Source organism: Diceros bicornis, chromosome 13, assembly GCF_020826845.1.
Source record: "Diceros bicornis minor isolate mBicDic1 chromosome 13, mDicBic1.mat.cur, whole genome shotgun sequence".
NCBI lineage: Eukaryota > Metazoa > Chordata > Mammalia > Perissodactyla > Rhinocerotidae > Diceros > Diceros bicornis.
Genome location: NC_080752.1, coordinates 11,972,728 through 11,986,114, shown reverse-complemented (window position 1 = coordinate 11,986,114; position 13,387 = coordinate 11,972,728). Strand labels below are relative to the sequence as shown.

At 35.2% G+C, this 13,387-nt stretch overlaps 1 protein-coding gene across 1 annotated transcript in view; it reads left to right on the top strand.

Moving 5' to 3' along the window:
• BEND5 (BEN domain containing 5) overlaps positions 1 to 13,387 on the top strand; it is a 1,066,878-nt gene that overhangs the window by 561,356 nt on the left and 492,135 nt on the right. Inside the window, exon 4 of the mRNA XM_058552360.1 lies at positions 7,774 to 7,868. Within this exon, the coding sequence (XP_058408343.1) occupies positions 7,774 to 7,868 (95 nt within the window). The remainder of the gene's footprint in view (positions 1 to 7,773; positions 7,869 to 13,387) is intronic.

Sequence of the window (13,387 nt, the reverse complement as noted above, 5' to 3'; positions counted from 1 at the left end):
CTTCTTCATATTTTACACTAAAGTTCCTAATCAATGAAAGGTATTTAAACTTTTAAATTAGGGGAATTTTTCAAATATACATAAGATAATCTAAAAACAACTCAAAGATCTACCACTAAGATGAAGGAAGTGTTAACATTTTGTCATACTGTAGATTTTGCTTTCTTGTGTTGATTTTGATAAATATAACATTACAGGTACAGCTAAACCTCTCTCTCCTTCCCTCTTTCTTTCTCCCAGAAGTAACCACAGTCCTGAAATTAATGGATAATATTCCCATGTATGATTTTATACTTTTGTATAAAACAGAATGTACATGTATCTATTACATTAAAATATACTATTGTTTTCTGTTATAATACTTACCTTTTTCACTAAACATAGTTCTGGGGGGTTATCTGTTGATAAATGTCACACTAGGTCATTCGCTTTAAATGCTGAATAGTAGTCTATTGTATTAATGAACCGCAATTTATCTATTCTCATTCTGAGTTAAATGGTTTTAGTTTATTTTGCTATTACAAACAAACAGTGCTACAGTGAACATCGTTGTATATGTCTCCTTATGCAATGTGCAAAATTTGTCTTAGGAGAACGCATAGAAGTGGAATTGCTGGATAATAGATTATAAGCATCTTTATCTTTATTGTCAAGTGCCCCTCAAAGAGGCTATTCTATTTTACATGCTTACCAGCGATGTTCAAAAATCACTGTTTCCTACATAATTACCAACACTTGCTATTTTTAGATTTACGAGTTTTTTGCTATTCTGATGGGTAAGAAATGTATTTCATTATTTTCTTGATTTATGTTTCCTTAATTACTAGTGGGTGATCAACTTCTCATGTGTGTATAAACTTTACAATACTTCTGTAACTTGTCTGATTATATCAGTGGCCTATTTTCTATTGGATTGTTGCTCTTTTATATTTTGACTTATGGGAGTTCTTTATAGGTTTATGTACTAATCCTTTTCCAATATAAGGGTTATACGTAGCTACATCAATTATTGGCTTGTCTTTTCATTTGTTTGTGGGATATTTTGATGTAATAACTAAAGCAGTCAAATATATCTATGTTTTTTTCATGGATTATGCTTCTGGTGCTTTGTTTAAAAAGTTTTTACATAGCTTGAGTCTATAAAATAATCTGCTGTGTTTCACTATGTACATTTTATTTCTTAATCCATTTGGAATTTGTTTTTGTATTTGATATGAGGTAGGGATCTAACTTGATGTTTTTTCCATATAGGTGACCCATTGGTCCAGCACAATTTGTTGATAGTTCAACTTTTCAATCTGATCTGCAATGTTATTTCTGATATATATTGAGTCTATTCCCAGGCTCTCTGTTCTGATCCATTGGTTCATAGATCTGAAGCAATGTAAGCCGCAAAATTACTGTAACATTATAGTAAGTCTTGTTATCTGTTAAGATTGTCTTTGCTATTTTTTGCTCTTGTGTTCACATATAAATTTTATAATCAGCTTATCAATTTTTACACACACACACACACACACAAACACACACACACACACACAACACACACCCTTGCTTGGATTTTAATGAATTACATTGATTCCAGTAATGAATCTTCAATCTGTGAATATGATATATTCCTCCATTTATCTAAACCTCTTTGATTTGTCTCAATAATGTTTTGTAGTTTTCTGTGTAGAGGTCTTGTACTTTTTGTTACATTTATTTATAGGTATTTGATATTTTTGATACTATCATAATTTGTATCACTTTTAAATTGTATTTTCTAATTGTTATTGCTGGTATATAGATACAAAGTTGATTTTTTAATACTGACTGTATCAACGAATTCTAATTGTTTGTAGATTAATTTGAGGTGTTTTACATACATAATCATGTTGGCCATGTATATAATAAAAGTTTTATTTCTTCCTTTCCATCCATTTTCTTTTTATTTGTTTTTATTGCCTTATTGCATTGACTAGAACCTCCAGTGCAAGGTTGAATAGGAGTGGCAATAGCAATAGCAGGCGTTCTCTTCTGGTTCCCAAATTCAGTGGAAATGCTTTACAGTTTTCATGATTAAGCATCATGGTGCTGTTATTTTTTTTTTGTTCTTCAGATAGATATCCTTTATCAGAGTATGTGCTTTCCCATAATCAGTTTTCTAAGAGTTGATTATCATTAAAGAGTGTTACATTTTATCAGATGCTTTTTCTTCATCTTTTGAGATAAACTACTTTAATCTATAAATATGATATTATTAATTTTTATTATTAGATTATTAATTTTATTATTAGATTATTAATTTTTGGTTTAGATGTTTGGGAAAGAGATTTTCTCACAATATCCTTTTCAGATTTCATTGTCAAGATTATGTTGGTCCTATAAAACAAGTTGGAAAATGCTCCCTCACTTTCAATTATATGGAATTATTTGTGTAATGTTAGTGTTTTGTCTTCTTTAAGTGTTTGGGAGGCTTAACTGAGGAAGCTGTCTGGGCCTGGCATTTTCTTTGTGGGAAAGTTTTTAATAATATATTCAATTACCTTTATAAATTTAATAGAACTACTCAGATTTTGTGTATCTTCTATCGATTTTGGTGAGGCATTTTTTGTTTTTCTAAGAATTGGTGCTTTTTTTCCTAATCTTTCAAATTCTTTGCATAATATCTTTTTATTATAATATTTTTAAAAATCTTTTTAATGCTTATAGTTTGTTCCCTTTTTTATTTCTATATTTTATTTCTATATTTTTCTTGATTATAAGTCCATTGTTTTATAGGTCCATTGTTGAAATTTGTATATTGTTCTTGAATCCACTCACCTTCTTGGACTCTCTATTTATTTTTAAAGTTTTTTTAGTTTCTCTTTTATTTTACATGTAGACAATCATATCATCTGTGAATAATGAATTTTACATCTTTTTTACTAAAAAGTAAACTTTTTACTATCTTTTCTTGTTTTATTGCACTAGAACTTTCAATATGATGATGAATAGAAGCAACAATAGTGCCGTCCTTGTTTTTTCCTGACTTTCATAGGAATATTTCTTACATGTCACCATTAAGTATGATTCCTCTAAATTTTTCATAGATACTCTTCATAAGATAAAGGAAATTCTCTTCTATTTCTAGCCTGTAAAGATTTTTAAAAAATTTTTGAATGGAGGTTGTATTTTATCAGATGTTTTTACTATATCTGTTTGTTGATAATTATTTCTCACTTAATTTGTTAATGTAATGACTTACATTATAGCTCTTTTTGATGTTGAATCATCCTTCCATTCCTAGGATATGTCTTACTTTGTATTGATATACTATATGTATGTATGTGTGTGTAAATTTATTGCTGGATCTGAATTGGAAATATTTTATTTAAAATTTTTCAATCAATGTTTATAACTGACATGGGGCTATAGTTTTCCATTCTCCAGTTGTCCTTGCCTATTTTTGCTTTAAGTTTATAATAGCCTCATAAAATGAGTTGAGTAGCTTTCCATGTTTTTCTTTTTTAAAAAATTTCACTTAATTTTTTTCATTTTATTGAGGCCACATTGGTTTATAACATTGTGTAAATTTCAGGTGCACACATTTTTTATAAAATAAATACATGTACATAATTTAGAAAGTCAAATAATACTACAAAGGCCAAAAAGAAAATAGCCCTCTGCTTATGTCCCCACTTTTGATCCCTGCTTCCTAAAGCAAGGATCAGCAAACTTTTTCTATAAAGAACAAATTATGAAATAATGTAGGCTTTGTGGGCCATCAGGTCTCTATCACAACTACTCAACTCTACTGTTATGTTGCAAAAGCAGCCATAGACAACTCCTAATGAATGAGCACCGCTTTTTTTTTTATTATTATTATTTTTTTTACAAAGACAGGCAGCAGGCAGGACTTGGCCCCTGCTCTTGAGGCGATCACTCATAGTTCTTTTCACTATTTTCTCTGATATTACTTCTATACTTCTAAATAAAATTTCTATACTGCTATTCTTTATTCATTTTGGTTTTAGATAATATTTATCAACTTGGTATTATGAAGATGATAATTTTATTCTTTACCATTTCTTTTCTTTTCTTTTTTTTTTTTTTGTGAGGAAGATCAGCCCTGAGCTGACATCCAAGCCAATCCTCCCCTTTTTGCTGAGGAAGACCGGCCCTGAGCTAACATCTATTGCCAATTCTCCTCCTTTTTTTCCCCAAAGCCCCAGCAGGTAGTTGTATGTCATAGTTGCACATCCTTCTAGTTGCTGTATGTGGGACGCGGCCTCAGCATGACCGGAGAAGCGGTGCGTCGGTGCGCGCCTGGGATCCGAACCCCCGGGCCGCCAGTAGCGGAGCGCATGCACTTAACGCTAAGCCACGGGGCCGGCCCTATTCTTTACCATTTATGCTATAAAATACAAGCACCTCTATTCCTTTCATGTTTATATCACTCTTTAGGTTAAATTAATATTCAGGCTTCTCTTTATTATGAATAGGCAAATATTAATATAGATGAGCTTTATGATATATGATTAAGTTTTTTTCTTCTACAACTACCTCTTGTGTGCCTCCTGCCTTCTACTAATAGTTGCTTCTTTTTCTGTTAAATTAGTTTTCAATGCACCTATTGCACATTGCCTCTGTTTTTTCTGAGTTCTTTTCTTTTCCCCTATATATTTGTTTGGTTGCTTTGGTCTCTGCTTCTATTGAATGTCTTTCATCATTAACAGATTGACATTAAAAGTTGAAATGGAGGTTCTAAATGCATGTGTGGACCATGCCAATGGAGAACCAGCCATTTCACTGGAGGAGTCTCCTATATCTATGTTAATATATGTTTTATCTTTGATTGGGAGTTGGTTTTTCCACAGAAGAATTCTCTAATCTCTTGAGTGTAGAGATAAGCTTGACTACCAGTATTCTGGATTTTGAATCCAGAGTTTCTGTGCTTCAACCTCTCTGGAGAATTACCCTCTAGTCTCCTGTCATGATGGAGAAAGAGTAGTGACTTGAGTGCTTAGTGTGAGGGAAAGAATCTGGGAACTTAATTTCTCTTGATAAGGACTTTGGACCAAGCCCTGCCTGACACCCAAACCTTCAGATGTACCAATTGCTTCCAGGGTTTTGTGTCTCTGGGATTCTGTGGTATGAATTTTAAGTTGAGTACTTAGCACTTTTTTTTTTTTTCAGTCTCCTTTTCTAATATATGCACATAAGGCTAAAATTTAACTTCTCTATTTACTGCTTTTTCTGCATGCCACAAGCTCTGATATGTAGTGCTAAATTAATTTTTCATTTCTAAATATTTTCTGGTATCCATCATTATATCTTATCTGATACATGAAAAATTAAGAAGAGTGTGTAAAAATTTGGTACATAGAAAGTGCTCAGAAGTTGGTAGCTATTATTATAGTTTTTGTTGTTGCCATTACCTCCTAGATACCATTTCTTGTGATGCATTTTGAGTAAATTACTGATAATTAAGTGTAAAATAGGGAAAGCCAAGATTTTCTGTACTGCCTACTTCCAAATACCTTTGATTCTTGCAACCACATGCTGCCTTGCTCAATAGGCTGGAAAATGTTAAAAAAACAATGCATGGATAGGGGATGGTAAGCGATAGTGTTCTTTTTGCCTGTAGTGTTATAGAAAAAGTATGATCTTTATGGTCAGAACACCAAAGATTTAAGTCCTAGCTCTACCAGTTAATAGTTCTGGGATTTTGGGGACGTGGGGGCAAGCCAATTAGCCTTTATTAGCTTCAATTTCCTCATGTCTAAAATCGAGTTACAATAAACAGCTTTTGTTTATGGAAGGAAAAGCTAAATGATACAGCATATTTAAAACATCTGGGAAATTTTCCTGGCACATAGTAGGATATTAATGGTCAATAAATGTTCCACTTGCTCATTTCTTTATTCCAGCTTCACATATGCACATTATTTCTGTATTAGATTTTCCCCTGCATTTAGCATTAATGTAGATCCTGAAAGTGCAGTATGGCTTCTGGGGTCACTGGAAATGGATCTGACGCTGGGAATCTCAGAAGAAAAAAGGAGATTAAACCCTGTGAGGTTCAAAGGCCATTTGTCCCCTTGATATTGATTTTCTTAAATTAGACAGTAGCCAAGACCCTGGGAGAAGTAACTGAACTGACAACAGGCAGGTCCAGGTTATTAATAATGAAATAGCCTTGGACATTCTTGATGACTTAATGTAGTGACAGAGGGAAGGTCTGAAACTGAAATGCCTGGAGATGGGGTCAGTGGCTGAGTCTCTGAGGAGAAAGGAAAACATGGGTTATTCTTAAGACCTTGTTTGATAGAACAAAGCATTTTATGGTAGTCCCTAATGTGAGGCCAGAGGAAATGGTTTGTATTTTCTCTTTTTAAGAAAAGACAATTTTAAAGACTTGAAAAAATTGCCATTATATTTATTTTTGCCTTTATTTTGGAAAACAGACTTGGTTAGAGTTATGAACTTTTGGAAACCTTAGTGAGTAACTCAAGGGTAGACATCATGGACATCTTACTTATCTTTTATATCTCATGGATTCAAATATCAACTCTATCTATTAATTGTGTGACTTTGGACAAGTTAGTTAACCTCTTTGAACCTCAGTTCCCCCATCCGTAAAATAGAGATGTTAATATCTTTTTTTATTATAGTTATAGGAGAATATTTTTAAAAAATTTAAATATATAAAATTCCTGACACTTGATATTATATAATAACTCACACGATAAATATTTAGTGAAGGAAATACTACATGAATTTTGATGCTTCTCTCTCTTTCACTGCCTCTGGATAGAAAAGCTAGCCTATCGTAACCTCTTGAAGACTTTCCTCTTTCTCCGGCTATTCTGGCTGTCTTTGCTATGATCCTCACACTCTCTCCTTTGGACTATTGCACAGTCATTTAGGGTCTTTAACCCCAATTCTTTTCTCTTTCCCAGTCTCTCCTCACTTGTGACAAAGTTGTTTACTAAAACAAAGGCCTGATCTCTTTTAACTATATTGCCCTCCTGGAAGGGCTATAGCCATCTAGAACACTCCACTCCCCTGTTTTATAGGTGAGACCCAGAAAGGGAAGGGACTTACCCATACACCTGTGGCCCTATAAATTGATGCTGAGATTAGGGTTGAGCCCAGTACCTCTGGCCCCTAGCAGAGGATAACAAAGCAGGTACAGAAGAGGACGTACATCCTCCAGTTCTAGTCAAAGGAGTGTTGAGTAGTTGCAGAATTTTTTAACTTCAATTTTGCTCTCAGTTGTTATCTTTAGTTTTGTTGAACTTCAAATGCACTATGGTCACTCTAATGATAATATTATTCATTTCCATGCAAATTCCAGGTCAACCTAGACAGGGCACAATTAATAATAATAGCTAAAACTTTATATAGCATTTACTATATACCAACTATGGTTCCAAACACTGTACATATATTAACTTATTTTATTATCATCAGTAACTATAGGTACCATAATTATCCCCATTTTTCAGATGAGGAAACTGAGGCACAAGAAAGTTTAGTAGCTTGGCAAGGTCACACAGCTTGAGAGTGGTAGAGTGGGATTAAAACTCAGGCTTCCAGATTCCAGAGTCTGTGCTCTTAACTACCATGCTAAGCTGGCACAAACACATTGAATTTCTATGGGCACCATTTATCCTCACTATACTCTTGGCAGCTAGTCCATATGGATTCCTTTAACCCCGCTTATTGTTTCCAGTCCTAATTATCAGGAAGTGGCAACTTGCATAGTATAGTCTTCTGCAAAACTTCTCCCTCTTTCTTTTTCAGAGAGTTATTTTCAACATTGTTAACTTCAGCAAAACCAAGAGTCTTTATAGAGATGGGATGGCCCCTATGGTGAAGTCTACCAGCAGACCGAAATGGTAAGTGACCCACAGAATGGGACCTCCTTCTGGTTGGAGAATTTGGCCCGGGGGTCAAGTTTATGCTGTATGGCTAGGGTTAGCCTCACTGGCACTAAGAAGAATAAGATGAGTTTCTGAATGCCCATCATCTGGGCTCTAGGTAGTATTCTTTGGGAATGTTGGGATAGGGAACATGGTCCCACATTTGGAGTGACCAGCATTCTATTATAAGGGAAGGTACAATCTGTTATTTGGTAAGCTTCCTGTCCTGTTTGCCTTTTATCATGGTCTCTTTGGAAGCATAATTAAAATTGATTCTACGGGTTTTTTTTCTAGCTTAAGCATAGATGTTGTGCAGTAACCTAGGAGCACATTGGGAGCAACAGTTTAGTAAATTTCTCTTGCTTTGCTTAGTTTTTGTGGTGTTTTTGTATAGATATTGTGTGTTTTTATGGATGTTAAAGTTCTGTTTGTCCCATTGCTATAGTGAGGATGAGGAGAATTGGATAGGATTGCTTAATAATAGTGACGATGATGATGATAACTATTCTAACTTACTGAAAGCTCATTCTTTGTCAGATGTTTTACATTGGCTGTTACTATTCTCACAACATTTTTGCAAGGGAGATTTTAAATATCCCTATATTACAGATGAAGAAATTGAGGCTAGGAGAGGTGAAGTACTTTCTCAAGACCAGAGATAGTGGGGGGAGGAGCCTATGTTATTTTTATTACCCCGCACTGCCATTCAAACCGATTAATTTGTTCATCCATCCATTCATTTATTCATTCACCAAACATTGATTGAGTGCACCAAAACGAGAGCTTTTAAAACAGAAACCAAGTGTTATTCATCGATCACACAGTAGGTGTTAATGCTTGTTGAACTGAACTGAAGTTGTTATAAGAATTTGCAAGTAAAGTGCCTGGCACTTGCTAAGTGCTCAATAAATGTCATCTATTATTAATAGTATTATGTAAAACACTGTACAAATGCAAGGAATTGTTAATATTATTCTAGCTTTGATCCCTGTTCAAATTTTAATCACTAGTGAGATTATCTTCAAATGTCTATATTTATAGAAAACTAGCAATTCATAAATATTGAATTGTGCTTTTATCTACAAATGATACTTGGCAATTTTCTATAAATGCTGGGCTGAGAAACTGAGGTTTGTAAAAATGTAGGCATTTGATGATGATAATGAAAACTGTTTATTAAAAGATAAAAATATCTTCCTAGGCCTGTTTTTTGCTTTGCTGCGTCAAGTCAACTGTACTGCTGTTCCTTGATTTCCTTTTGGCAGGGAGATCTAGGCAAGGAGTAGGTCTTTACTCTGAGTCTCTGAACTCAGCCCAAATGGATAATAATAGAGCACATCTCTCTGTTAATAGGCATATGTGTAGATGTGTATTTCAAATCTTGTCAACAAAAGGACATCACTGTTGATCTGCTCATGAGGGCCTTCAAAATTACATTGTACTTCTTTTACCAGGCTCTGTGTTGGGATCTTACACAGCAACCGTAATCACCATCCTTTTTTCCAAAGTGCTCAGTTCTGGAGTCTTTTCTTTTTGTGTGTGTGTGCTTTTGAAAATCCTTAACCCTTAATTATTTTGTTTTGTTTTGTTTTGTTTCTCATGAAGTATCATTTGGGTCCTCTCTATCAGGACTCTTGACAAGATTTTGAAATATTAATGAGTCCTTGCATTTATATTGTAGTGCCTTAAAATTAAGTTAGTGCTCTTATCTAATGTTGGGAGGCTCTCAGCAGCAGCCATTATCCAGTTATTGGGCATCTCTAATGGTCTAAAAGATTTTAAAGTTTCATAACTGTGTTTGTTGTAGTTCATCAAGCCAGTATGGCACAAGGTACCTGAGCAAATCAAGTTGTTGGTATGTTTAATCTTTCCTATTTTTTTACGTTATTATCCCCAGACCTTGAATGCAAAGCTACTCATGTTCCTTCCCAGGCCCCTTTCCTCAAGCCAGACGTTTAGATATTTGTTTACTTATTTAGCACCTTAATGTGTCATGCACTATTCTAGATATTGGGAATACAGGATGAATATAACAAAAGATCTGTTCCCAAATGGAACTTTCATTTTAGAATTTTATTAACTGATCTCTTCAGACCATAATTTTTACTTTCTTTGCTACTGGTTTGTTCTAAAGATTCATTCTGCCCCTTTGTGCTTTCAGCCTAGGACTTGCTTCTATTCCTTGTGTCAATTACCTGTACCAGAAGCTATCCTCCAGTAGTAATTTTCCTAAATGTTCCCAGGGTAACATAAACAAGTGTATATGACTGTTTGGCTCTCAGAATATTAGATTTTACTGGCCCTAAGGAGTTCATCACATTTTGGATTCTAGAAAATGGCCAGACTCAAAGTTAACAAATACCTTACAGATCTCAATATTAGAATATCTTTTTTAGTGTCATCCTAATTCCAGTTTTCCCAATACCAAGGCAACCACCATAACTAAAGAAGTATCTGGTACTTCTTTTGTCTAAGGGCCTTACTTCCATTAATGTTGCAACTAGGCCTTGAAAAATTCTAACCTCATGACAAACATTAAAAACCCTAAATTTCCTGGCTTAAATATATACCAAATTGGGAAAACAAACTTTCTTCACCTTTTCAAGGTGAAATAAACATTCTTCTTTCACCTCTTATAGGGGCTGTAACTGATCCCAAGCAAAGATGCCTTCAGGCCTTAGCACAGGTTTGGTAATCAATTAGTTGTGGAAAGCAATGAGCAAAAGAAGCAACTAAAAAGGCATTATGCAAATATATAGCCACTCAAGGCTATTCTACCTTGAGGAGATGAAGTCAGAATACTGAGTAGCGAAAAGGAGAAGCTGGAAGATTCAGGAGTTTTCTGCCCATTTTAGTTCACTCTAATTCTGTTTACATACTAGACTTTTTAAGGATTGTTGGTTGTTAGGACTCTGTAGCATCAAATTTCTGCAATCATAACTCATTAATATTTTTTAACTTTGTCAAAGGCTGCAATTGCTAAGTGCTAGGCACTGGTAGGATCTGGCATTACAAAAACAGCTGATATCTATAGTCTCACCTATGCAGAAACTAAGCTTATAATATTTACACAACTAGTAAGTGGTGACATTAACAAGAGACCTCAGGACTCCAAGTTTGCTGTTCCTCCCATATTCCATGCATGAAGAGAGTGGAGGAAGGAGGCGCAAAGAGGCAGGAAGTAGCATGCTGCTCTTTGGCCTTTTGTAGATGTGAAATAACTTCTCTGATTGACTTGTCCATTATAGTAGATTGAGCAGATTGAACTAAATCTTAGAGGTGGCTTCCATTTAACACATTTTTATTGAGCATCTAACTTTGTGCTAGGTCCTGGGGTGATAAATATGAATCTGATCTGGATTATATTTTTAAAATTTTATTCTTTAGATGTTGAAATGGAACACAAACATAAATAGGTGTGATATAATGAGCATTGTGCTAAGAACCATTAGGGAGGTATATAAAGTGTGCTGTGGGATTAGAGAAGAGGAAGAAAATGATACTATTAGGACTGTAGGGAGAAAAGAAGAAGCTTTCGGGGCAGGTGGTGTTTCAGCTAGATCTCAAGGAAATGAAACGAACAAAATTAAGGAAATAGGATTCGAAGAGGACGATATAACATGATGAGCCATAATACCTCTTTTATGAGCCTTGGTTTCCTCACTGTAAAAAGTGTATAATAATACTTTCTCACAGAGTTGTTCTAAGAAACAAATGTGAAATGGATGTGTAAATACTTTTTAAAGTCTCAAAGATCTTATTAATTCAATGAATTTCATGATCATTTTTTTTTTTGCTTTTCCCCTGACTCATCCAAGACTGATTGGGTGAGCATTATTCCTTCCTTCCCTCTGTCCCTTCCTTTCTTCTTTCCTTCTGCTTCTCAATAAATGCTTACTGAGTAGTTACAACGGACCAGGAATTATGCAAGATATTAAAACAAAACAGTGACAAGAGAGACGTGATTACTGTTTTCATAGAGCTCATAGTCTACTGAGCTAGACATTAAATACATAACTCTAGCTAAATGTGATAACTGTTACAACAGAGGAAATTCAACATGTTGTGGAAACTATTCAGCATGCTATATAGCATTTAAGACTTAATTTGTTCAAAGGATTAGAAACCTTCCTTAGGCATGTTATTTATACTGAGAACTGAAAAATGAATAGGAGTTAGATTGTAGCAGGTGGGAATATGTGTGAAGTGATAGAATGTGTTTGAAGGCCAAGAGATGAGAGAGAACATTACATCTTTGATGAGCAAAGCCCAATGTGATTAGAGCATGAAATTCTAAAGAGAAGTTGACTGGAGAGGTAGATAGGAGTGAAATTGAGGTAAGCCTTGTAAGCCAAACTAAAGAGTTGGACTTGATTCTGAGGGCAATGTAAAGAAATTGAAAAGATTAACCAGAAACAGGACGTGATCAGATTGTCATTTTAGAAAGAACAGTCTTGTTGCTGAATAGAGACTATCTTGGAGAGGTTTTTGCAATGCCTTAAGCTACAGATGATGATGTATTAGGGTGGTAATAGTAGCAATGAAAGTAAGTGGATGGATATGAGGGTTAACAGAAGATTGAATCAACTTAACTATGATTGACTAGATGTGGAGGGTAAAAGAGAGGGGGAGTGCTGGATGACTCCCAAGTTTTCTGGCATGGGCAACAGAAGGGATAGTGGTGCCATTACTAAAGATAGGAATCATAAGAGGAGAGACAGTTTTGGCAGATTTGGTTGGGTAGGGGAGATGATGAGCTTGGCCTTGGAAACATTTTGTTAGAAGTCCCTGAGAGACATGCAAGCAGAGATGTCAAGTAGGCAATAGGGTATATTGGTAAGAGACTCAAGAGAGGAATCCGGAGGTACAGATTCAGGAGTCATAAGCCTGTAGATGATAACCAGAACTGTGGGAACAGATGTGATCCCCAGGGAGGTCATATGGAGTAAGAGAGAAGATTAGGACGTGGCTCTGAGAAATCCCTCCATTTAAAGGTCAGGTAGAGGATGAGAAACTCACAAAAGAGGATGAGAGGGACTGGCCAGAGAGGTAGGAAGAAAACCAAGAAAGTGTGGTGTTATGAAACCAAGGAGAGAGAGCTTTTCTACAAAAGCCCTAGCAACTAGAAGGATGTGCAACTATGACATACAGCTATCTACTGGGGCTTTGGGGGGAAAAAAAAGGAGGAGGATTGGCAATAGATGTTAGCTCAGAGCCGGTCTTCCTCAGCAAAAAGAGGAGGATCAGCATGGATGTTAGCTCAGGGCTGATCTTCCTCACAAAAACAAACAAACAAACAAACAAAAATGCCCAAAGTGCCACAGAGGTTATTAGAGGCTGTGGTGAGTGCACTTTTAGTGATGTGTTGGGAGTTCAAGCCAGGCTGTGTGAGTTGGGAGATGGAGAACATGTGAAGAAATGGAGGCCATAAATATGGACGGTTCTTTCAAAAGTTTGGCTACAAAAATGGAGGAAAGAGATATAAGCCCATGGGA